Source organism: Onychostoma macrolepis, chromosome 12, assembly GCF_012432095.1.
Source record: "Onychostoma macrolepis isolate SWU-2019 chromosome 12, ASM1243209v1, whole genome shotgun sequence".
In the NCBI taxonomy this organism is placed as follows: domain Eukaryota; kingdom Metazoa; phylum Chordata; class Actinopteri; order Cypriniformes; family Cyprinidae; genus Onychostoma; species Onychostoma macrolepis.
The window spans coordinates 21426289-21453832 of record NC_081166.1 but is presented as its reverse complement, the minus strand read 5'-3'; the positions used below and the strand labels follow the sequence as shown (position 1 = coordinate 21453832).

Here is a 27544-nt window from a genome sequence, read left to right as displayed (position 1 = left end):
TAATATGCGAGCGTGTCTGTCGGAGGAGCGCTCACAAAAACTGATCAGTTCTCTCGCAGTCTTCAAATTAGGGCATTCTCCCCCGCTGAAATGCTTTCAGAGGACCCTCGGCCAGATGGCTGCTGCCCCGACAGTGTGCAATCTAGGGCTCCTACATATGCGTCCGCTTCAGCTCTGGTTAAAGAGCCGGGTGCCACAGAACGCATGGCGCACGGGCTCCTTGCGCATCAAAGTGACGTGCAACTGTTTGCATACACTGAACCCTAGGTGCAATATGACTCTGTATCGCCGGGGTGTTCGTATTGGTCAAGTGATCAGGAGAAAGAATGTTACGACAGATGCATCGAGTACGGGCTGGGGAGCCGTATGCGATGGCAGACCAGCCTTCGGGAAGTGGTCAGAAAAGTCATGGCACATAAACTGTCTGGAGCTCCGTGCTGTTCACCTAGAGCTCGAGTGCTTTCTTCCAGACATTCTTCAACGTCACGTTCTCATCAGGACGGACAGCATGACAGTGGTGGCGTTTATAAATCACCAAAGTGGTGTGAACTCGCGACCACTGCTGCAACTGGCGAGAGACCTCCTTCTGTGGGCAGATCCGACACCTCCTCTCCATCCGGGCAGTACATGTCCCTGGACGCCTGAACTACGGCGCAGATTTACTGTCGAGGGGCGGGATAATCCACGGGGAGTGGAGATTACACCCTCTGACAGTCAATATGATTTGGAGTGTATTCGGCAGGGCGGAGGTGGATCTCTTCGCATCAGCGGAGAACACTCACTGCCCGCTGTTTTATTCACTGACACACTCTCCTCTGGGAGTGGATGCACTAGCTCACAGCTGGCCGAAAGTACGCAAGTATGCCTCGCGTGCTTTGCAAAATCAAAGGGGAAAAGGAATCTGTTCTGTTAGTGGCACTGAAATGGCCCAATCAGCCGTGGTTCCCAGTACTGGTGGAGATGCTGGTAGCCCCTCCATGGATTATCCCACTGAAGAGAGACCTCCTCTCTCAAGCACAAGGAACGATTTGGCACCCAAATCCAGAGTCATGGAGCCTTCATGTCTGGCCGCTCGGCGGAGCTTGCCAGTAACAGACTCACTTCCTCAGCCGGTGTTGAACACTATCTCTGAGGCTAGGGCTCCTTCCACGAGACGTCTTTATGCACATAAATGGAGAGTTTTTTCAAGTTGGTGCATATCGCGGGGCGAAGACCCAATCAGCTGCCCAATGCCAATAATCCTTGCCTTCCTTCAAGAACGATTTGATAGTGGTCGTATGCCATCCACATTGAAAGTGTATGTGGCCGCTATAACAGCCTTTCACGTGCACGTTGAAAATCGCCCGATCGGCAGAAATGACCTGATCATACGATTTTTAAAAGGAGCAAGAAGGTTGAACCCTCCTCGCCCTTCTACTCTACCCACTTGGGACTTGGCACTTGTGCTTGACGCTCTTACGGGACCCCCGTTCGAGCCCATACAATCAGCGAGCTTACGAGCGCTCTCTCTCAAGACAGCGCTCCTGCTCGCGCTGGTCTCTGTTAAGCGAGTTGGAGACCTGCAGGCGCTTTCAACTGACGACTCGTGTATTGAATTCGGACCAGATGATTGCAGACTCACCTTGAAGCCTAGAAAAGGTTATGTGCCTAAAGTGCTTTCGACTCCATTTAAAGCGCAGGTCATAACACTATCTGCTTTCCGCCCCGAAACACCGGCCGGGACGGAGCCGCTTAATACACTCCTGTTGTGCCCTGTACGCGTGGTGTGTACTTATATCGAGCGTTCTAGACAGTCCAGACTCTCGGAGCAGCTATTTGTATGTTTTGGTTGACGTACAAAAGGATTGCCTGTGTCCAAGCAAAGGCTGTCACAATGGATCGTCAACGCAATTGCTTTGGCTTATAGCTCTAAGGGCGTGGAATGTCCTATAGGGGTTCGGGCCCACTCAACCCGCGGACTCGCATCCTCGTGGGCCTGGACAAATGGCATGTCTATTCAGGACATTTGTATGGCGGCAGGCTGGTCGTCACCCAGCACTTTCGCAAGGTTTTATAACCTAGATGTGTCGTCGCTTGCCTCACATGTGCTGTCAGTGCACGCGCCTACTCAACCTCAGCTATGATCTGAGATGTGTATCAGAGTGGTTTCGACTAGGTCTTATACACCCTGTATTAATGCACCACCAATTCAATGCTGTCCCCGTCAGTTATCACAATGTTATGGTATAGTTCACCACGTCTTTTAGGACTTGGTCACCATCATACCGATACGGCAGTGCATCATAACTTGATTTCATTAAAGTTAAACAATTACAATTAATCTATATGTGAAAGCGCCGAAGCCGCTGCCATTTCACTTTCTCTGTTTCACCGGAGTTAACTCCGCCCCTGGTGTGACGCGGCATCGTCTTGCTGCCGCGCCCCCTGACTTTTACATGGTTTCGACTAGGTCCTGTAGACCTGAGCTGTGTTTACGAAGAACACCAATATCATTGCCACTCTCATTACGGCTCTGGATGTGAAACTTGACATACTTTGTCGAACCAGGCTCCATCGCTGTGACACAGCGGGATTTTATACGTTCCCATAGCAATGTAGAGTGACCGAATTGAAGGGGAACGCTCTCGGTTCCCCGAAATGAGGGAACGAGACATTGCTGTTATTGCCGTGTCACCGAGCTCAGAATCGTGCGCAGTAACGTTTGTTTATGTTGTTGCCGTTGAAACAACTTTTAGTTACTTTTTTTTATTTGTAAGTCACTTAGCGTCTGCTAAATGACTAAAAGTAAAGTAAAGTAAAGTATATGCGCTTCCGACAGACGCGTGCGAGCACGGGCACTTATGCCACCGTGGCTGCATCCGAAAACTGAAAAATGCTGCCTTCGGAGGACACATTCCAAGGTAGGAAGGCATCAAAGCACGTCCGAATCCAAAGTTAGCTTCACTTCCTGTCTCATGAGATGCCTTCATCTGATCGATTTTAAGACAGCATAGATGTATCCTTTTTGTGATCAGTTTTGTGAGGTGCTTACGTGCAAAAACGCTGCCTGCAAATTCATTGCCTCATAAGGCAGCGAGGCAGCAAGTCAGCACCCTAAGTTTTGGGATGCAGCCCGTGGGCATTTTCAAAAGACTTTTGCATGCTTTTTTCGTATTGTCAGAAGGTGGCAAGTTATTTACTTCCACAGTCTATAAATATGGAAGCAGAAACACTGTAATGGGAATGTTTAAAGTGTTGTCAGGTGGCAATTGAAGCAAAATAAACCCTTTGAAATTAACCACGAAATGCACTTGTCTCATTCTGAAGGGACGTAAATTAAATATGATGGCGCAAGCAACCGCGAAAACGGAAGATATTAATTCTGTATATTACCAAAGACCGAAGATAATACCACCGCAATAGATTCTGATTTTATTCTACGTTGAGGACACTTTATAAAACCTACAGAGGATGGGACCCAGCGGCTTTCACTAACATGATGCAGTTTGAAATTCAAATCGTAACGGTCATTTGACAGACGGACGGATGGGTGCTAAGCAGTGTTGGGCAGTAACTAGTTACTAGTAATTAGTTACTGTAATTATATTACTTTTTGTAGTAACTAGTAGTGTAACTAATTACTAATAATATTTCAGTAATAATATTACAGTTACTTTCCATAAAACAGCTTAGTTACTTAGTTACTTTTGATGCCTCAACCCCGCTGATTTAAAATCTAACAATCAAATAATTCCTAGATTTATTTTCATAATTTTCATGACTCGCACATGCATGTGATGTCCCCTGTGCAGCAGGCAAGCTTGGAATATGGAAAAGCAGATAGAAATATTGCATTATCGGCATGTGGTACATTATATTAATATAATATAATTTAAATATTTTTTGAAAATTAAAGTTTCTTACAAACTCGTGTGATTTGATAAAATACATAACGAAATTTATAATTATTTTTACGGATTTGTCGTCCTGTGGCTAATTTTACACAATGATTACAAAATTGGTCTCATTTTTAAAAAGGTTTCTATTTAATTAAAAATTAGCCTTATTAAATGAACTATTATTCCTTCTGGAGCCTGAATATAGAGAAATTTTGGTCAATATTGATAAATAATATTTTGCTGAATGTATTTTGTGCTGGCACCTTGGCTGGTTTAGGACTGTCATTGACTTGGTCGGTGTCGTGTCATAGCTGTGTGGGCGGAGTCAGCGTGGAGGAAAACGAACGTTTCCTCCTCATTGGAAAAGCATGATGTTGACCCAGAATGGTGTACATAAAATAATTTCTGCTGCTCGACAGAGCACGATACGCCGAAAAACTGAGCCGTATTGTGTCGGACTGTCCGTACGGTATCTGTGACTGGACAAACGACCCAACAAAATGGCCAGAGGTGTCGTTTCCCGACACTTTTTGTTACCTGATTGAGTCTCCAGGCAAGAGACAGACAGCTAACTACAAGCCTATACGTAACGGCTTGTGAAAGTAAACATTAGTCGTTTTGTTTTGCTTAATCTTAATAAAGTTATAAAGACTAAAGTAAAAGCCTGTCATACTTTTTTATTTATATATTAAAAGTAATTTTAACATTGACAAAATATAGGTAAGATTAAAGGTCTACTGAAGTACACAGCATTATGTGGTGTGTGCTAAACGTATAGCCTCATCATTTTCACAAATACACGCCGAAAAATAAAAAGATATAAAATAACATGAAAACATCCCTTATGAAAATTAACCGTGGTTACAACCAAAAAACATGGTTATTATAGGTAAACCATGGTAAAAACAAATTAAACATGTTTTGCTACACTAACCATAGTTTAACCATGGTATTTGTAGTAAAACTGTGGTTATTAGCTACAACTGGTAATAAAAACTCCCAAAAACACGGTTAGCCTAGCCTACATTTGCTATAGTAATACCATTGTTAATTTTCGTAAGGGATTGTATATAATAATATGAAATAAATGTTTTAATATGACATTTACATCACAAAATATCAGGGAGTGACATTTATTTGATGTGAAGGAGGGTTGCTGTAAAACCCCATAAGAACTGGTTTGCGGTACAGGGGGACGGGACTAATGACAGGTCATTGAAGTTGTGTAATCTATCTGGAGTGCATATAAATATGAATATTAAGCTTTATATGTTTCATACGTTGTATATCCATAATAACTGCTGTCGGAGTTCTGATGTTGTGTGCTACCCGCTCAGATGTGCTACCTTCGTCTGTTTATTCGGATGTATATAAATCTTCAGATCAGGTTTTTATTTTTATTTTTTACTTATTAGAGGTACAGAACGCCACACAGCAACTTTTCAGCATTGCACCAAGCAAAAATCAATCGAAATTATAACAAAGTAGAGATCAAGTGTCTAACAAGGTCTCCGTACATTAATTTGAACGGTTTGTTTTCCCCCACAGCGTGAACGGATATGACGTTTTTGTGGGCGTTCCCAGCAATGCCGACCAAGTCAATGGATAAATAAATATGACAATAAAACCGCCAGTAGGTGGCAGCAAGTCCGTTTTAATAATAGGCACATTCGACTTGAAGTAGCGCAGTGCAGAATGATCAAGTCAAGTCACCTTTATTTATATAGCGCTTTTAACAATACAGATTGTGTCAAAGCACTTAACAGTATCAAATTGGAGGATAGAGTGTCAGTAATGTATAATAAGATTAAACACTCAATTTTCAGTTAAAGGCATTTCATTATTGAATTCAGAGATGTCATTGTCTAGCTCAGTTTAGTTTAAATAGTATCTGTGCAATCAAATAAACGATAAATCGCTAGAAATTAAGTGTCCCCAACTGAGCAAGCCAGAGGCAACAGCAGCAAGGAACCAAAACTCCCTCTGTGACAGAATGGAGAAAAAAAAACCTTGGGAGAAACCAGGCTCAGTCGGGGGGCCAGTTCTCCTCTGGCCAGACGAAACCCGCAGTTCAATTCCAACCGCAGCCATGTCAGATTGTGTAAAGGGCTTATCTGATTCCCGTGGTCTTGTCCCGATGGAGCATGTATGTATGTGTTATATTTGTGTTTTATTCATTATTTGAAGTTTTTCATTCATATGATTTATTCATTTGCTATAATTGTAATGTATAGTTTAATGCATTTATTGTTTCTCGGTCTATTTTTATAATATATATTTGTTTGTTTATTATAATTAAAATTTATGTCTCTGGGGCTCATCTAGGTGTCCTGGTCTCCGCTGACGATCAGGGTTGCAGACATTATCTCTTGGTGCTGATCCACCACCTGATCGGATACGGACTGAGAAACAGAATAAGAAAGAAACAGACAAATATTAGCGTAGAGGCCATTCTTCTTACGACGTAACGAGTACATCGTGTGTTATGGGGAGTGTTCCCGGTTGCAGCTTAACAATCCTTTAACGGATTTGAATAATAGAAGCGTATTAATGTGCTATGTGTAAGCCAGGTTAAAGAGATATGTCTTTAATCTAGATTTAAACTGGCAGAGTGTGTCTGCCTCCCGAACAGTATTAGGTAGATTGTTCCAGAGTTTGGGTGCTAAATAGGAAAAAAGGATCTGCCACCTGCAGTCGATTTTGATATTCTAGGTATTATCAAACTGCCAGAGTTTTGAGAATACAGCGGACGTGGAGGACTATAATGTGATAAGAGCTCGCTCAAGTACTGAGGAGCTAAGCCATTCAGGGCTTTATAAGTAATTAACAAGATTTTAAAATCTATCCGATGTTTGATAGGGAGCCAGTGCAGTGTTGACAGAACCGGGCTAATATGGTCATACTTCCTGGTTCTAGTAAGAACTCTAGCTGCTGCATTTTGGACCAGCTGTAGTTTGTTGATCAAGTGTGCAGAACAACCACCCAATAAAGCATTACAATAGTCTAACCTTGAGGTCATAAACGCATGAATTAGTATTTCTGCATTTGACGTTGAGAGCATAGGTCGCAATTTAGATATGTTTTTGAGATGGAAAACGCAGTTTTACAGATGCTAGAAAAATGGCTTTCAAATGAGAGATTGCTATCAAACAGCACACCTAGGTTCCTAACTGATGAGGATGAATTTATAGAGCAGCCGTCAAGTGTTTGCTAGTGTTCTAGGTTATTACATGTGGGTCCGATAATTAACACCTCTGTTTTTTCAGAATTTAGCAGTAAGAAATTACTCGTCATCCAGTTTTTTTATATCGACTATGCATTCCGTTAGTTTCTCAATTTGGTATTTCACCGGGTCCGCGAAGAAATATAGAGCTGAATATCATCAGCATAACAGTAAAAGCTAACACCATGATAATAGATATCCTGATAATATCTCCCAAGGGTAACATGTAAAGCGTGAAAAGTAACGGCCCTAGTACTGAGCCTTGAGGTATTCCATATTGCACTTGTGATTGATATGATACCTTTTCATTCACTGCTACGAACTGATGGCGGTCAGATAAGTACGATTTGAACCATGCTAAGGCACTTCCACTAATGCCAACAAAGTTTTCTAGTCTATTCAAAAACTGTCCCGCGCAGGGATGTAGGCTGCGCTTCAACACACACGCTAAGTTTTTTCGCACTACCCCATCTCCACCCCAATCATTAGCGCCATTTCGTTCTGGCTTTGACAGCACATATAGGACCATTTTTGAAACAGCGCCATAAACAAAATTTATTTCTAATTTAATTCAAGCACTTATGTTTGTTTTCAAGTACTTTCCAGGCCTTGAATCCATATGTCGGAAATTCAAGTACTTTCAAGTAGGCCTACTTTCAAAAAGCGTGGGAACCCTGAGCAGCACACAAACATGCCAAATATTAAAAATTAAAGGATTACAATGTAAAAGAATATTTTTTTGTAGGCTACATAAATATAAAAATGTCATGGATGTCACAATGGAATCATTATGTGTATCAATGGTGTATCAGAATTAGCCTATCTATTTACCTCGCGCATGAGCAGATCTGTTTGCTCTCTAGAGACGCGTTCAGCCTGTGCGCCGTTTAAATAGCGAATCCGCCATGGCGCGAGCGCAACTCGCTCTTAAAGGGAATGGGAGATGAGACTCTGATTGATTTATTGCACATTAGGCCCAAAAAACACCCATTACTCATTACGAGAATAGGGACAACCCGTTTAGACCATTCGCCCGGGCGCGCCGACCGTTTTCCCGTCGTTAAACTAGCAAAAGTGGATTCGGACACGCCCTGAGTGAACTTGCGCCGTGCGCTTTAGACCATGCGCTTAGATTGTTAAAATAGGGCCAAATGACTTAATGAATCATTCATTTCAAACGATTCCTTCAAAACGGCTGATTCAATAGAAACGAAACAAGTGATACTATCGGAATGGACCGTTGAATCACACTGGCTTACTCGATTCATTCAAAAACTGATCCATTCATGGAATGAAACAGTGTTGCTATACACTGTTGTATAAAACTAATAGCACATTTGTGCTTGCGGCCTCGCGCACGTGCGCTGATACAGAAAAGTACATTGCTTGTGCAATGAATATAAAAACGTAAAAACTCATACATGGGTATTTTGTTTCATTGCTAGAATTACAAGGGCATTCTAACTGTATTCTAATGGACTTCATTGTTCAGTGAATGCTTTTGGACTCTCAAGACGTGTTTTTTTTTTTTTGGATAATGTCAGCTTTCCTATTGTCTCTCAGTCACACATACATTATGTCAAGAGAATGTCTTTAAATTATAATCAAGGAAAAATCATACCTTCTGTTGTCTTTTTAAATAACTTCAAAAGTTGCGCTTGAACCATTTTGCGAAATTGCTTCTGCTTGTGTGTAGCTTGTTACAGTACCAAGTTCTGATTGGCCAATCGCCATTATTTAGTTCGTAAATGATCATAAGTAGAGAATTTTAACATTTCATGTGCATGAAAAGTTTTACGTAATACACAAAATTAATAATCCAAAAGGGGATGGTGGCTTTACAGAGGGGATGCTTTTGTCTTTTTTTTTTTTCGACCAGGGGATGCCATCCCCCAGCATCACCCCTCAATTCGAACCCCGTCTGTTGGTTAATTTGCGCGTGAGGTGGTTCAAGATATAGTCTGAGGTAAATTTATGTTTATCCCTTTTAGCTAGTTGTTTAAATTGTTCACTAAAACATGTAACTTTACAATAATATATTTAATATTTTCAAAATTTTATCTGGTGTGAAGTGTTTGTTCTTGTAGTAAAATACGTTAGTAAAGACTAAATATCAGTCTGACAGAAGACAAAATGAGTATTGTGAAGCTATATTTATATTTATAATAATGGTTTATATTTCAATTGTGTTTCAGGGCAGTTCGTGAAGACAGATGTTGTGACAACCTGCCATATCAGACTCTGCTGTATATGGAGGCCTTATGTGTGTACTTTTCATTATTGTGCATGCAGATATGATTCAGGTACGTGAAGACTTGACTACTGCATGAATAATGAATAAAACATAATTGTAATTGGTTAATTGCATATAAAAATGAATTAGAAATTTTCCCCCCAGTTCAGCTCCAACAGGTGAACATATGCTACCCAGGGTTCCCACACCTTAGTTAACTTCAAATTCAAGGACCTTTCAAGAAAAGGACTTTCCAGGTCCAATACCCTCAAATTCAAGGACTTAACGTGGGGACACATTTCAAGTGAGAGCAAAGGCTACATCGCGTCACCTTGTAAGATACATTGTTACAGTTTTCATGTGTCAAACACAACTATGGAAAAAAGTAATTTTTGGCCATATGACAGAAATCTGATATGTGTCATATTTCTGTTTTGCATAAAATTGAGTAATATTTGGTACATACTATACTGTATTCTCAAATGATCTGATATTAACTTTTGCATGGATTTTATTGAAAAGAGCTTAGGCTCATGTAACCAGAAGTTTTAAGATATATGAATATGCTTTTAAGTTTTTCTTGCCTCATGGCTTTACATTATCTTAACAAGCAAAGCAATTCAACATTACATCCTTTGGATCTCTGGCAAGCCATTCTTTGTAATCTTTGGTGAACCAAATATCTTGAAACTTGCATCTTCCAGGCATCACGTTTCAGCGGTTTCAGCCTATTTTTGCAATGTTTCACAGTGTGTCTGTCTTAATAGTTTCGTGTGCGTGTGAACGTCATGGCAATGAACAAAAACAAAGTACCTCACATGGGAAACACTTAACGTAAAGCATAAATGTGCAACGTAAATCAAGCCAGCTAGCATGCACAAAGTGTTGGCGGAATAACACATTAGCGGACCGGTGGCAATAATATGGAATTTTCAAGGACCTGTATCTATGTTTGTTTGTTTATTTTCAAAAACTTTAGTGCCTTGAAAATTTTTAATCAGATTCACAAACTTTCAAGGATTTCAAGGACCCGCGGGAACCCTGGCTACCAGTCAAAAGTTTTTGAACAGTACGATTTTTAAGGTTTTATTTTATTTTTTTAAAGAAGTCAGTACTGCCCCGTGAGCGCGAGGTGAGCAGCAGAGCGACTCAGTGAGCAGCAGAGAAACAGCGCTTTCAGCTGGCCGTACCGTAGCAGACTCGTCAATAAATGAGTACAAAACAGTGTTTCCAAGCACCTGTCGCTTACTGACTGTTTGTGCTTATAAATATGAACATAGTTTGTTACTCAGACACAGACAGTGCACTGCATGAGACAAAAAAAGTAATTAGCCAAAACCACCGCATAATTTTTGGGAATATTAACGACTTGATTGCAGAGACACTATTTGAAGGGAACTGAACTGAGCTGGATGATGGTGACACCACTGAATCAAAGATGAACTGACTTTTTATTGAATATTGACTGTTTACTTTTGTCCTCTTTTACTGCATAACTGAATTTTGTTTGCATTATTGACACTATTTTCCTGTTTAACAATGTAAAGCTGCTTTGACACAATCTGTATAGTATGAAGTGCTATATATAAATAAGGGTGAGTTGACTTGCTTTTGAAAATTCTTCATAGAAATGTTTGTGTACAGTCTGTTTTGAACAATTTTGTATTTTTGAGAATTGTTTTAGTAGCCTTCTATTTGAAAGAAATCAGTAAAATAAGATTACATCAAATAAGTCTCAAGTGAATTGTAATAACAAATAGAGTAAGTTGTGGTTACTTAATTTTTTCAAGGCAACGGGTTTCCTCAATTTAATTAAGTAGACAGAACTCAGATTAACTTGTTAGTTTTAAGTTAAGTAGATTCACACGTTTAAGTAATCGCAATTTAATGAATTTAAAGCTGCAGTCCGTAACTTTTGGCATGCTAGCGGTTAATAAACAGAACTGCGTGCGTGTTGCGGAAGAACATTGTAGCCGGAGCTACTTCTCTGTTTATGTCTATGACGAATCATGCAGATACACTGTAAAAAGTGATAAGTTGACTTAACTTTAAAAAAAATTGAGGAAACCCGTTGCCTTAAAATTATTCAGTAAATAATAATAATAATTAAAAAAAAGTTAATTGTCAAGTCCACTTTACTTATTATTATTATTTACTGAATACTATTAAGGCAACAGGTTTCCTAAATTTTTTTAAGTTAAGTCAACTTATCAATTTTTACAGTGTACTGGGTTACTCTGCAGCGGTACCTACCCGAACCAGTCTAAATAGTCCGAATATAAACACTTATTATCGGTGTACCATAGTGATTCAGGACAAGCCAAAAACACGGTTTGGAAAATGGATTCATGGTGTACTCGCTTATTATATAAAGTTAGTACATTTTGAACAAAAAAAGTTACAGACTGCAGCTTTAAGTTAGTCCAACTTAAAATAAAAAGTGACCACAACACATTTTCTTTTGTTTATTTGTTAATGTAACTCAAGTTCACTTAACTATTTTCTTTTATTCATGAATTTCATTTACTTAATTTTAAGGCAACGGGTTTCCTCAATTTTTTTTAAAGTAAAGTCAACTGATTGCTTTTTACAGTGTAGAGCCAAGAGGAAGCATATATACAGAAAAAAGCAGAGGATACTTAAAATGGAGTGATCTACTGTATCAAATGCTGCGCTGAGATCTAAAATAATTAAGATGACCCCGTCTCCAAAATCCAAGGAGCACAGGATATCATTTGTTACTTTTAGAAGAGCAGTCTCAGTACTATGAAAAGCCCTAAATCCTTATTGAAATTTATCAAGCATGTTACAGTCAGTCAGATAAGATGAAAGCTGTAAATAAGTGATCTTTTCCAGAATTTTGGATAGAACCGGCAACTTTGAAATAGGCCTATAATTATTAAAAATATCAGGGTCCAAATTAGTTTTTTTCCGGAGAGTCTGCAACACAGCATGTTTCAAACTTGTGTGAACCACTCCGCTGATCAGAGAACTATTTATAAATGGCCAGTATAATGGGGGCAACAGAATTAAAAGTATTCTTAAGAAAACGTGACGGAATAACATCCATATGAGAATTTGTAGGTTTCAATGAAGAAACTATATCTTGCAGCTGGATGAGCAAGACTGAGTCAAAACTAAAAAAAACTAGAAAGCAACAAGGACTCAGAACAAATACAACTGGTGGCGATATTTATGCTCTACAATCCTGAATTTTATCCAAAAAAAAATTCAAGGAAGTTTTCGCAAATCTCAGATGTTTCAGTAGAGCAGCCTACTGTAGTAAATTTTCTAAATTGTCTTAACCAGCTGCGACCACAGCAAAACTATTTTGTTGATTGATAGGTTTCTGCCTTGGCGAGAGCACCACTGAAATCATACAGGGCTGAAATGCCATTTATTATTTTTCCATTTATGTTATTACTATATTTTTCACACTAGTAATTCATGACTTAAAAAGCTTGCTATTCTGTCACACACACTCACCATCAAGGTGTTTCTCACGGGTCATTAGGGAGAGGATAGTCTTGGCATAGTCGTACGTCTGCTGCTCGCTGGGAGCACCAGAGTATTCCCCGTAGTTGGCCAGTTCATCTACTCCACCCAGATCACAGATGGTATCACTAAACAATCAAGGACAACACTTTATATTAAGGTCTCATTTGGTAACATCAGTTATTTCATTAGCTAAATGAAATAACAATAAGCAATGTATTTTTAAACCATTTACTGATCTCTATTAATGCCAGTTAAAAAAAATACAATTGTTCTTAGTTCACAATGTAATGTTAAAGGATACAAAATTCTATTTAAAAATTGTATTATTAAAATGTTAAGATTATTAAATGCCTGCTGCACACAATGATCACATATACATCCCTGTTATAAAATATCCCTGATCAAATATTATAAAACAGACAAAGAACATCCAGATGTCTTTTTAACATTTTGTACTGAACCAGGAGAAAAGTAACATGAACTTATTTATTAGAAGGAACCAACAGTAAAGAAGTTTTGTATCTACATCAATAGCACCTGTCCCTATCACCCACAATTTAGGTAGATTATGGGTTGTAGTGCTAGCTTACCTTATATAATTCATATAATAAACAGCACTATTGGCAGAGGTCTAGTGTTCTTGTGTAATTCAGTCTAAGGGTGGCACTCTACTGTTGATTGATGGGCTCTAAATACACACATGCATACCAATATCTTAGAACTGCCTTAATGTAGTATTTATTGTTTTTGAATGTTGATTAACTAAAGAATGTAGTTATAGCACTTGCATATCATTGCTCTTTTGTTGATTGCTTCCATTGTCTTCATTTGTAAGTCGCTTTAGATAGAAGAGTCATCTAAATGACTAAATGTTGTAGAAGACTGCTTAAGCAAATTGATTTAAAAAAAAGACTCTTTAAAATGGTCTAGAAATTCAGAAAAAAAATTTTTGTTGCAGAATTCTAAACATTTAAGATTAATTCAGTTTATATAGAGGTCTATGTTTTCTAGTGGATGAAAATTTTGGCAAGCCTTTGCCCCACCTGGCTCTACAGACATGCCACAGCTGATCCATTCTCACATTTATGCCCTTGGTTTATCTAATATCTAACTGAGGGCTAAGATGTTGGCAGCACAACCTGTACACCACTGATGCACCGCCACCAGCCACCATGGTCCAGATGCGTCCTCTGGGATTCAGTAGGGTGAGTTTCAGACTGGCGCCACTCTTAGCATCAAGATCTGCTATGTAAGCTTCCTGTACACAAAACAGCAACAAAGCAATTCTGAGCCAGAGAACATATGCTCTCTGATATGTATGTGTAATGGCATGACGTTTGTATACTACACCTCAGGATAAGCTTCTCTGCCAAATGGAGGAGGAAACTCCATATCACCCCACTTCGGCTTGCAGATATAGTCAGCAGTAGCATCAATTTTGGCTGCCATATCCAAGATGTACACTCCTTCCTTAGTGACCACTGCATATATGAACACAGAAAATAACACATGATTGGCACTCTGTTATTACCATCCTGTTTTTAGGACCAGTTTAGAATTTTCTTCTTTAAGTACTCACTTTTCTCTTTTATTTTCAGTACCGGTTTATAAGATTTTGGGCCAGATTTACTAAACAGGGTAAATTAGCGAGCACAATCCCATAAATACCCTGATGGGAGTGGAAAGTCCTGTAGAACTTCTCATAGACCATGCACATACTACAAAACACAAATGCAGCTAGATAATTTCTGTAATGGCCAACACAATCTACCAAGAGCAGCGCAAATTAGCGTAGGGTCACAAACAAGCAGAGCCGATATGATAATCAGAAGTGTGTAATCTACTAACAATACAGACACAAAATGGGTCAAGACATGCTTCTTTTGAATGTTAAATTTTGGCACAAATACCAACAAACTGACAACCACAAACCTTAGTAAATAACCTTGCATGATTTACTTAAATACCCATGTTATGTTCTTGTGAGACAATGGGTCTTCGCAGGCCCGATGTCAGGCGAAAGGGTTCACCCACACCAAAAGTTGACAAAAAAAAATCCAAAAATCCCCCCCCAAAAATTATAGCAATACTCGCAGAGATGTCAAGTGAAAAGTGATTATTTATTTACAGTGCTCGAGAGGTGAAACAGTCCCAGTAGAAAACTAAACAAGCTATATACAAAGTAACAAATAAAACACTGTACAAAAGAACAATACAACAGATAAATATATACACGCAAACTTTGTAGGGAATTGCTCACGGCACCACAGTTGCATGCTCACTTGCCAGGTAAACTGACAACTACATACTGGTTTGGGGCACTCTTTTAAAGCGCAAGCCCCACCCCTCGGATTAAACAAGGTTGACCAAATAATGAGGTAAGTATAAAAGGATAAGTATGTACATATTTACAATAACACATGAATATACATATAAATATAACATCCACTCCATGTTTACATGTTTTCACACTTAATAAAATATAGCTGCAAGCAGCGATTACCGGGGTTCAAGCATTTTAAGGCCTAAGGTGGTATGCTTTTAGGGTCTAGGCCAGCCTGGATGTATAGCTAACAGTGAAACACATCAAAAATGGACAATGGGCTCACAAACAGACACACACACACACACACACACACAAATAGAAATAAAAGAAACTATCATATTAATAATCATTGAGCTTGCTTACACACACACACAGACACACTCATACACGGACATACACGTATGCACATATTTTGTTGCAGATATAGATATTTGAAATAAATTATAAGTGACAATACTTATTGCGAAGTCTTCTCTTTTTAAGAGCTTATATCGTCATTTTCAGGTTTCTCTGTGATCATATGGCAAAATTGTAAAAACTGATATCTGTATGAACAAAATGGTAAACTTGAATTAAATGTGATTTTAAATGTTACAACACTGATTTTATAATATCTCTATAAGAAAACCTATGAACACTACTGTTTTAGAGTTTAATAAGCCCATTAGTGGTCTTCTGCTGCCATCTAGTGGTTATAAATAGCAATTTCTCATACAACACTGTGTTTGTAACCTTTATAACTATTATAGTGTTATTTTTTGCCCAATCTCTCTTAAGTTTTGCATGCTTGTTTAGAATGAAATTATGCATAATTTTACAGTTTTGAGAATTTATTTTAGTATTAATAGGCCTTTGGGTACACTATGTAAATAACATATTATAAAATGACCAGTTTATAGTTGTCCAAATGTAAATGTTCAACATTGTTTTGATAATTATTGACCTAGAGAGTCTAGAGAACTGTACTGCACTGATTTGATTGATTTTGAGTTAAAAACTGAAGGCTAGTTGAAAAAAGCATGTTTTTTTTAAATAATCTCAAATACTTTAAGAACAGTTTGATTGACAGCAGTGATCCTAGAGGCAAAGTTGATCAGAATGAAAAGATTCTATAATGTCTATAGTACCATATTAAACTGTAAAATGACTGTAAAAAGCATAATTTACAATTCAGATACAAGTTTTCACAAAACCAAAAGGTTTTGTAAAATGATAAACTTTACATTTCAGCCTTTAAACAATTTTTAAGAAAATGGATGAGTCAAAAGTCTTAATAATATTGATTTTAACAATTATCATCAATAAATTATTATATAAATTAAATTACATGAATTAGGGGTGTGCAAAATTGGCAAAAACGTTATATCTGGATATTTTCTGGGATTTTATCGATAACGATAATTAGACGATATTTTGCTGAGAGTGTGTTATTGTGCTGATATCTAAAAGATTACCGTGGACAGCTGACTCCTGAATTTTTTTTATATTCTTCATATTCTGTGTGGTCAGTTCACAGCAGCAATAGAAATGAATCTTTTCCAACAAGTTATAAGGGCATTTTTACCTTTAAGCCATTTTTTCTAAAAGTGTGCATCATCTTTTGGGTCAAATTCTTGGATTTGGGTTGTTACCAAGCAAATGAAATCAGTATCAACTAAATTTATCTTTGCAATGCATATGAAGAGGCATTTAGATGTATTTACACACTGTTTAATGCAGCTCGGAAGGACACAGAATGCTAAACTGCAGTTACAAATGCATAAATAATGTTTTGATATTTGAAAACATAAAACATTGAAAACTGATTATTTTTAAAAAATGAAGATACTTTAAATGTGAAATTAAAACGGCCAGTAGGTGGCAGTAAGTCAGTGTTAATAAGTGAGTCATTGCGATTGAACCGAATCATTTAAACGGTTGATTCATTCAGGAACGAATCACCTTCATGCTGCTCAGAGACGCAAATCAGCTCTGTGACTGTGTTTGGAAATATTTTTGTTGGAGAAATAGAGCAAAAGCAGGAAATATGGTGTCTAAAACGTAAGTCTCTTAATATTAACTTCTTGTTTATTGAACTGTTGCATAAAATCAATATTACATTTGTAATCATGCTGATTTTTGGAGGAAAAACATGACACTCTTTGTTTGATATTAACTATATGAAATGGTATAAAAATAGGCTATACATTTTCTGCGCCCATATCTTAAATTATGTGATCATTCTAAATGTATTTTAATAGACTGAATCGTGCAGTGAAACTCGTATGCACACTAGTTTAACCTGTTAACTGATTCATTCTCTGCCAGCAGGTGTCGCCTTTGGCTGAAATATAACGGTTTTCCCGGTAAAGACAGAACATGAAATGAAATCATAGCCTTTTGAAGTGGATAAACACATCCAAAATGGATAATAGGCTCACAGACACACAACATATACACACACACACACACACACACACACACACACACACAGACAGACATTAAATGATTTAACTAGTATATTAATACTCTATAAGCATATTTACACACACACACACAGACATACATGCACACACATTTTGCAGAGATATATATTTGAAATAAATTATAAGTGACAATACTTATTGCAAGTCTTCTCTTTTTAAGAGTTTGTCATTTTCAGGTTTTACTGTAATCATAATCTGGCATAATTGTAAAAACTGATATGTCTCTATGAACAAAATGGTAAACTTTGACTAAATGTGATTTCAAATGTTATAACATTGATTTTATAACATCTAAGCATGAATCCATCAAACCTATGAACAGTACTGTTTAAGTTATTTCAGTGGCTCTCAAACCTCTCCATGAAGTACCCCCAGCACCTATATTAGTCTCCCTATATTTGATAAACCCACTTCAGGTCTTGTAGTCTCCACTAATGAGTTGATGAGTTGAATCAGGTGTGAAAGATTAGGGAGACATACAAATGTCTTAACCCCATGTGCAGGGCTGGGGGTACTCCAGGACAGGTTTGAGAACCACTGAGTTAGTTTAATAAGCCCATTAGTGGTCTTCCACTGCCATCTAGTGGTTATAAATTGCAATTTCTCATACAATACTGTGTTTTAACCGTTATAACTATTATAGTGTTATTTTTTGCCCAGTCTCTCTTAAAATTTTGCATGCTTGTTTAGAATGAAATTAGGCATAATTTTACACAGTTTTGAGAATTTGAGGGCTTTCTTTTAGGATTCATAGGCCTTTGGGTACACTATGTAAAGAAGATATTATAAAATGACCGGTTTATAGTATGTTCAACATTTTTTGATAATTATTGACCTAGAGAGTCTACAGAATAGTACTGCACTGATTTTATTGATTTTGATTTTAAAAACCATGTCTAGTTCAAGTAGTTTTTTTTTTTTTTTAAATAATCTCAAATATTTAAATGAAGTTTGATTGACAGCATTGGTCCAAGAGGCAAAGTTGTTCAGAATGAGAAGATCTATCGTATGATATGAAGATATAGTGTATAAGTGAATATTTTGAACAATTTATTTGAATTTGAGGTCATTTACTATAGAAATACTGTGTTTTAGAGGCCCTTTTCACTGTTATAGTGCCACCTATGGTCCAATCTACATGAAACTTTGCATGCTTGTTAAGAGTCATCTGACATGTTTTCAACAAGTTTCGTAAAGTTTAGAGTTTTCGTTTAGGTTTTATAGGCTTCTGGGTATATTTGGCCACACCCCTTTTTTAATGACCCCGTTACAGCTAACCAAAGGACAAAATTCAATATTTTTTGGATAATTATTAATCTAGAGAGTCCAGAGAGTATTACTGCAGTGGTTTGATCGAGATTGAGCAAAAAACCTAGGACTAGTTCGCAAAAGTAGGTTTTTAACATAACGATTGGATTGACAGCATTAGTCCCAAAGGCAAAGTTGCTGAGAATGAGGAGATCTATCAAATGATATGAATGCCTAGTGTTTGCGTGAATATGAACATTTTCTACAATTTGAGGTCATTTTCTACAGAAATTTGGTGTTTTTGAGGCCTTTTCGACTGTTATAACACCACCTATGATCCGATATCCATGAAACTTTGCATACTTGTTAAGAGTCATCTGACACATGTTTTCACCAAATTTCGTAAAGTTTTGAATTTTCGTTTAGGTTTTATAAGCTTTGGGGGTATGTTTTGCCACGCCCCTTTTCTAAATTACCCCATTAAAGCTAACCAAAGGACAAAATTCAACATTTTTTCGATAATTATTGATCTACAGAGTCCAGAGAATATAACTGCAGTGGTTTGGTTCCGATCAGGCAAAAAAACCTAGGACTAGTTCGCAAAAGTAGGTTTTTAACATATGTGAATAATTAATGAACGACTTGATTGACAGCAATGGTTCTTGAGGCAAATTTGTTCAATATGAGGAGATCTATCAAATGATATACATATTGTGTGGATTTGTGAAACGCCACGTGATTACAGAGCCAAAAAATATCGTTAGCGCCAACTAGTGGCCGATTTCTTTCAAAATTCTTACAGACCTTTAGGGCCATGAGTCAAACATGCCCACTGAGTTTCGTTCCAATCGACCTCCGTTAACCTTGTTTAATAGGTGTTTAAATGTCATTGGCTGATGGCAGCCATGTTTTTTGAGATACGCAAATGACCTCATATACACTTGTGCCCCTTTGGACCAAGACGCTGCATACCAATTTTCAAGTCGATCGGACCAACGGTTGCTTAGTTATCACTGTTTTTATGTTTTTTCAGTCTTATAGTGCCCCCAAGTGGCAGAACTGTTTTTTATTTTTTATTATTTGACCAAAGATTGAGTTCATACACATTTGTACCGAGTTTGGTGAAGATATCTCATTCCGTTCCAGAGTTATGCTTCAAATAACATTTGACTAACGTTAGCATAGACGCTAATTGACATACTGTTTTGCGCGGAAATCTAAATTTCAACCTTTTTTTGATAATTATTGATATTCAATGTCCAGGGAATATTTCTGAAGTGGTTTGATTCCGATCAGGTTAAAACCTAGGACTAGTTCGCAAAAGTAGGTTTTAGCATATTTGTGAATAATTAATGAACGATTTGATTGACAGCAATGGTTCTTGAGGCAAAGTTGTTCAGAATGAGGAGATCTATCAAATGATATACATATTGTGTGGATTTGTGAAACGCCACGTGATTACAGAGCCAAAAATATCGTTAGCGCCAACTAGTGGCCGATTTCTTTCAAAATTCTTACAGACCTTTAGGGCCATGAGTCAAACATGCCCACTGAGTTTCGTTCAATCGACCTCCGTTAACCTTGTTTAATAGGTGTTTAAATGTCATTGGCTGATGGCAGCCATGTTTTTGAGATACGCAATGACCTCATATACACTTGTGCCCCTTTGGACCAAGACGCTGCATACCAATTTTCAAGTCGATCGGACCAACGGTTGCTTAGTTATCACTGTTTTATGTTTTTCAGTCTTATAGTGCCCCCAAGTGGCAGAACTGTTTTTATTTTTATTATTTGACCAAAGATTGAGTTCATACACATTTGTACCGAGTTTGGTGAAGATATCTCATTCCGTTCCAGAGTTATGCTTCAAATAACATTTGGCTAACGTTAGCATAGACGCTAATTGACATACTGTTTTGCTGAAATCTAAATTTCAACCTTTTTGATAATTATTGATCTCGAGAGTCCAGAGAATATAACTGCAGTGGTTTGGTTCGATCAGGCAAAAAACCTAGGACTAGTTCGCAAAAGTAGGTTTTAACATATGTGAATAATTAATGAACGACTTGATTGACAGCAATGGTTCTTGAGGCAAAGTTGTTCATTATGAGGAGATCTATCAAATGATATGAATGCCTAGTGTTTGCGTGAATATGAACATTTTCTACAATTTGAGGTCATTTTCTACAGAAATTTGGTGTTTTGAGGCCTTTTCGACTGTTATAACACCACCTATGATCCGATATCCATGAAACTTTGCATACTTGTTAAGAGTCATCTGACACATGTTTTCACCAAATTTCGTAAAGTTTTGAATTTTCGTTTAGGTTTTATAAGCTTTGGGGTATGTTTTGCCACGCCCTTTTCTAAATTACCCCATTAAAGCTAACCAAAGGACAAAATTCAACATTTTTCGATAATTATTGATATTCAATGTCCAGGAATATTTCTGAAGTGGTTTGATTCCGATCAGGTTAAAACCTAGGACTAGTTCGCAAAAGTAGGTTTTAACATATGTGAATAATTAATGAACGATTTGATTGACAGCAATGGTTCTTGAGGCAAATTTGTTCAATATGAGGAGATCTATCAAATGATATGAATGCCTAGTGTTTGTGTGAATATATTAACATTTTCTACAATTTGAGGTCATTTTCTACAGAAATTTGGTGTTTTTGAGGCCTTTTTGACTGTTATAACGCTACCTATGATCCGATCTCCATAAAACTTTGCATACTTGTTAAGAGTCATCTGACAAGTTTTGAGTTTTCGTTTAGGTTTTATAAGCTTTGGGGTATGTTTTGCCATGCCCCTTTTCTAAATTACCCCATTAAAGCTAACCAAAGGACAAAATTCAACATTTTTCGATAATTATTGATATTCAGTGTCCACACAATATTTCTGCAGTGGTTTGGTTCCGATCAGGTGAAAAACCTAGGACTAGTTTGCAAAAGTAGGTTTTTAGCATATTTGTGAATAATTAATGAACGATTTGATTGACAGCAATGGTTCTTGAGGCAAAGTTGTTCATTATGAGGAGATCTATCAAATGATATACATATTGTGTGGATTTGTGAAACGCCACGTTATTACAGAGCCAAAAATATCGTTAGCGCCAACTAGTGGCCGATTTCTTTCAAAATTCTTACAGACCTTTAGGGCCATGAGTCAAACATGCCCACTGAGTTTCGTTCAATCGACCTCCGTTAACCTTGTTTAATAGGTGTTTAAATGTCATTGGCTGATGGCAGCCATGTTTTTGAGATACGCAAATGACCTCATATACACTTGTGCCCCTTTGGACCAAGACGCTGCATACCAATTTTCAAGTCGATCGGACCAACGGTTGCTTAGTTATCACTGTTTTATGTTTTTCAGTCTTATAGTGCCCCCAAGTGGCAGAACTGTTTTTATTTTTATTATTTGACCAAAGATTGAGTTCATACACATTTGTACCGAGTTTGGTGAAGATAATAATAAAATAAAATCCTTACAATTACAAGAGGGTTTCAGCACTTCGTGCTTGAACCCCTAATGAATATATTGGTGTCCACCTGCCCAGCCTTCAGGACTTGTACTACTCCAGAGTGAAGAAACTGGCAGGTAACATCATCACAGACCCCTCTCACCCCGGACATAACCTGTTTGCACTTCTCCCCTCAGGCAGACGCTACAGATCTCTGTGCACTAGACTAGGACATCTAGGCATAAAAAGAGTTTTTTCCCCCCCATGCCATCTCCAGCCTAAACAGCTAACACGGGAATTATTACCTGTGTTCTGTAATTCATGCCTGTAATTCATTCTCCATCTCTAATTATTGCCTCTCTCAAGTACTATGTAAATACATATGCATATTTTCTATAGAAAATATGCATATGTATTTACAGATTTTTGCATTATTTACTCAATGCGTATATATATGCATTGAGTAAATAATGCACAAATCTGTACATAAACATTCTGTTCCAGATTCATACACATTATTTATTGTTAGGATCAATATCACCATAGAGTGCCTTTCAATCCTCATAATAGTGACCTCATCAGTCACCAATTCCTCACACCACAAACTGATAACTTCATACTGACTAACACACACTCTCTCACCTCCTTCTCTCCTCTCTCGGAGACGGAAGTTTCAAAACTCATCCTTTCCAATCATCCCGCTACTTGTCCGCTAGATCCTATCCCCACTCACCTCCTTCAGGCCATTTCTTCTTCGGTCATACCTGCGCTTACTCACGTCATCAACACTGGTACATTTCCAACAGCATTTAAGCAGGCTCGGGTAACCCCACTGCTTAAAAAAACCCTCTCTAAATCCAGCACTTTTAGAACACTACAGACCGGTATCCCTTCTTCCATTCATTGCAAAGACTCTTGAGCGAGTTGTGTTCAACCAACTCTCTTTGTTTCTTGCGCAGAACAATCTTCTGGACAACAACCAATCTGGCTTCAGAAGCGGCCCTGAGACTGGCAAGAGTGGCTTCCAAATCCTCTTTACTCATCTTACTGGACCTGTCTGCTGCTTTTGACAGAGTTAACCATCAGATCCTCCTGTCCACTCTCAGAAGGATGGGCATCTCAGGAACCGTGCTCCTATGGTTCGAATCTTAACTCTCAGATAGGTCCTTCAGGGTGTCTTGGAGGGGTGAGGTTTCAAAGTCACAAATTCTTGCTACTGGGGTTCCTCAAGGCTCAGTGCTTGGACCACTTCTCTTCTCCATCTACATGTCGTCATTAGGATCGGTCATTCAGAAGCATGGCTTTTCTTATCACTGCTATGCTGATGACACTCAACTCTACTTCTCATTCCAACCAGATGATCCGACGGTAGCTGCTCGCATTGCAGCCTGTTTGAGTGACATTTCTAACCTTCAGCTCAACCTTGCCAAGACAGAACTGCTCGTGGTCTCAGCCAATCCATCACTTCACCACAACTTCTCTATACAGCTGGGTTCGTCAACCATAACTCCTTCCAAGACAGCCAGGAACCTTGGAGTTGTGATCGATGATCAGTTAAGCTTCACAGACCATATTGCTACAACGGCCCGTTCCTGCAGATTCGCCTTATACAACATTAGGAAGATTAGACCCTTCCTGTCGGAGCATGCCGCACAACTCCTCGTCCAAGCACTGTTCTCTCCAGACTGGACTATTGTAATGCTCTCTTGGCGGGCCTTCCCACATGTACTATCAAGCCTCTGCAACTGATCCAGAATGTAGCAGCCAGAGTGGTCTTTAATGAACCAAAGAAAGCTCACGTTACCACTCTCTTCACCAGGTTACACTGGCTACCAATAGCTGCTTGCATCAAATTCAAGGTACTGATGTTTGCCTACAAGACGACAACTAGCACTACACCAATATATCTAAACTCACTAGTTCAAACTTATGCACCTTCCAGAAGCTTCTTTCTGCAAGTGAACGACGCCTTGTGGTGCCATCACAAAGAGGAACCAAATCTCTCTCACGGACCTTTTCCTGGACTGTGCCCAGCTGGTGGAATGACCTCCCAATCACAATTCGAACAGCTGAATCTTTATCCATTTTCAAAAAACATCTAAAAGACGCATCTTTTTCGCCAGCACCTGACCAACTAATACTAACACTTACCTATTCTATCCATTTAAAAAAAATAAAAAAACCCTAGCTACGTGTACTGTGCTGGGCTAACTGAAACTTGTCATGGCACTTGTATACTGCTGCACTCTCGATGGTCTCATTGCTTCTATTGTTCTCATATTGTACGTCGCTTTGGATAAAAGCGTCTGCTAAATGATTAAATGTAAAAGTAAATGTAGACACTCAAGTACTATAGAAACATATTAGCTGAGCTCCCACACATTTTTTTTTAGATAATTATGGGCCATTGTTCAAAGCATAAACCATAAGATACAGTCATGTCCAAAAATATCGGCACCCTTGGTAAATATGATCAAAGAAGGCTGTGAAAATTAATCTGCATTGTTAATCTTTTTGATCTTTTATTTAATTTTTTTTTACAAAAATGTAACCTTTCATTGGATAATAAGAATTTGAAATGGGGGGAAATATCATTATGAAATAAATGTTTTTCTGAAATACACGTTGGACACAATTATTGGCACCCCTAGAAATTCTTATGAATAAAATATCTCTGAAGTATATTCCCATTCATATTCACAATTTTGAGCACTCCAGGATGATTATGAACATGAAATTATCCAGCCATGGCTTCCTGTTTCACAGAAATATAAATAGGAGGGAAAACAAAGCCCAAATTCCCTTAATCATCCATCACAATGAGAAAAACCAAAGAATATATTTCTGATGTGCAGCAAGAGATAATTGAGCTTTACAAATTAGTGAAGTGGCTTTAAGAAAAGAGCTAGAGCAGTGAAAATTCCCATTTCCACCATCAGGGCAATAATTAAGAATTTCCAATCAACATAAAATGTTACGAAGATGCCTGTAAGAGGGCGTGTGTCTATATCATCCTAATGCACGGTGAGAAGCAGAGTTTGAGTGGCTAAAGACTCTCCAAGGACCACAGCTGGAGAATTGCAGAAAATAGTTGAGTATCGGGCTCAGAAAACCTTTATAAAAAAAAAAAAAAAAAGGTCACAGCACCTACATCACCACATGTTGTTTGGAGGGTTTCAAGAAAAATTCCCCTAGCTCATCCAAAAACAATCTCCAGCATATTCAGTTATCAGACACGACTGGAACTTCAAATGGGACTGGCTTCTATGGTCAGATGAAACAAAAAAAATGAGCTTTTTAGCAGCAAACACTCAAGATGGGTTTGGTGAACACAGGGATAAAAAGTACCCCATGTGTACAATGAAATATACTGCTGTATTTTTGATGTTGTGGGCCTATATTTCTGCTAGATGTTTAGACACATGGCATCATGGATTCTATTGAATACCAACAGATAAAAAAATCGATACGTGACTGACTCTGTTAGAAATCTTATAATGGGCCATGTTTGGATCTTCCAACCGTACAATAATCCAAACAAAAATGGATTATAACGTATGGTGCTTCATATAACGTTATCCAAAGAAACAAGTGTTAATGATAAATCCCCTGTGATGTTTGTACTGGCTACTGTATACAGGCCACCAGGGCACCATACAGACTTTATTAAAGAATTTTCTGATCTTCTATCGGAGTTAGTGCTGACTGCAGATAAAGTCCTAATCGTTGGTGATTTTAATATCCATGTTGATAATGAAAGAGATTCGTTGGGATCAGCATTTATAGACATTCTAAACTCAATTGGTGTTAAACAACACGTGTCAGGATCTACTCATTGTCGAAATCATACTCTAGATTTAATACTGTCACATGGAATTGATGTCAGTGGCGTTGAAATTTTGCAGCAGAGCAATGATATCTCAGATCATTATCTAGTCTCCTGTATATTCCATATAGCTAAAGCTGTAAAGCCAACTTCTTGTTACAAATATGGTAGAACCATTACCTCTACCACAAAAGACTGCTTTATAAATAATCTTCCTGACTTATCTCAGTTCCTCAGCATATCCAATAGCTCAGAACAACTTGATGATGTAACAGGAACTATGGACTCTCTCTTTTCTAGCACTTTAGATGCGGTTGCTCCTTTACGCTTAAGGAAGATTAAGGATAAGAGTCCAACACCGTGGTATAATGAGCACCCTCGCACCCTAAAGAGAGCAGCCCGGAAAATGGAGCGCAACTGGAGGAAAACTAAATTAGAGGTATTTCGTTTAGCTTGGCGGGAAAGTACCCTATCCTACAGAAAAGTATTAAAAACTGCTAGATCTGATTACTTTTCGTCTCTTCTAGAAGAAAACAAACATATCCCTCGGTATTTATTCAATACAGTAACTAAATTAACGAAAAATCAAGCATCAACAGGTGTTGGCATTTCCCAAGAGCATAGCAGTAATGACTTTATGAACTACTTCACTTCCAAGATCGATACTATCAGAGATAAAATTGTATCCCTACAGCCGTCAGCTACAGTATCGCATCAGATAGCGCACTATAGACCCCCTGAGGAACAATTCCACTCATTCTCTACTGTGGGAGAGGAAGAATTGTATAAACTTGTTAAATCATCTAAACCAACAACATGTATGTTAGACCCGATTCCATCTAAACTACTAAAAGAGCTGCTTCCAGAAGTCATAGATCCTCTTTTGGCTATTATTAATTCATCATTGTCATTAGGATATGTCCCCAAAACCTTCAAATTGGCTGTTATTAAGCCTCTCATTAAAAAACCACAACTTGACCCCAAAGATCTAGTTAATTACAGACCGATCTCAAATCTCCCTTTTCTGTCAAAGATATCTGTGATATCTGTGAGGAATTCCAGTCAGGATTTAGATCGTATCATAGTACTGAGACTGCTCTCATTAGAGTTACAAATGACCTGCTTCTATCATCTGATCGTGGTTGTATCTCTTTATTAGTTCTACTGGATCTTAGCGCTGCGTTCGACACTATCGACCACAACATTCTTTTGAATAGACTACAAAACTTTGTTGGCATTAGTGGAAGTGCCTTAGCATGGTTCAAATCGTACTTATCTGACCGCCATCAGTTCGTAACAGTGAATGAAGAGGTATCATATCGATCACAAGTGCAGTATGGAGTACCTCAAGGCTCAGTACTAGGGCCGTTACTTTTCACGC

General features: G+C 38.1%; 1 protein-coding gene across 2 annotated transcripts in view; it reads right to left on the bottom strand.

The window, feature by feature from the left end:
• The window catches only part of aclyb (ATP citrate lyase b), a 113389-nt gene that overhangs the window by 48288 nt on the left and 37557 nt on the right, over nucleotides 1-27544 (bottom strand). For both annotated transcript variants that reach the window (XM_058792935.1, XM_058792936.1), the window contains exons 7-9: nucleotides 14183-14313; nucleotides 13972-14090; nucleotides 12821-12957 (exon numbers count right to left, since the gene is read on the bottom strand). In XM_058792935.1, coding sequence (XP_058648918.1) covers nucleotides 12821-12957; nucleotides 13972-14090; nucleotides 14183-14313 — 387 coding nt within the window. The remainder of the gene's footprint in view (nucleotides 1-12820; nucleotides 12958-13971; nucleotides 14091-14182; nucleotides 14314-27544) is intronic.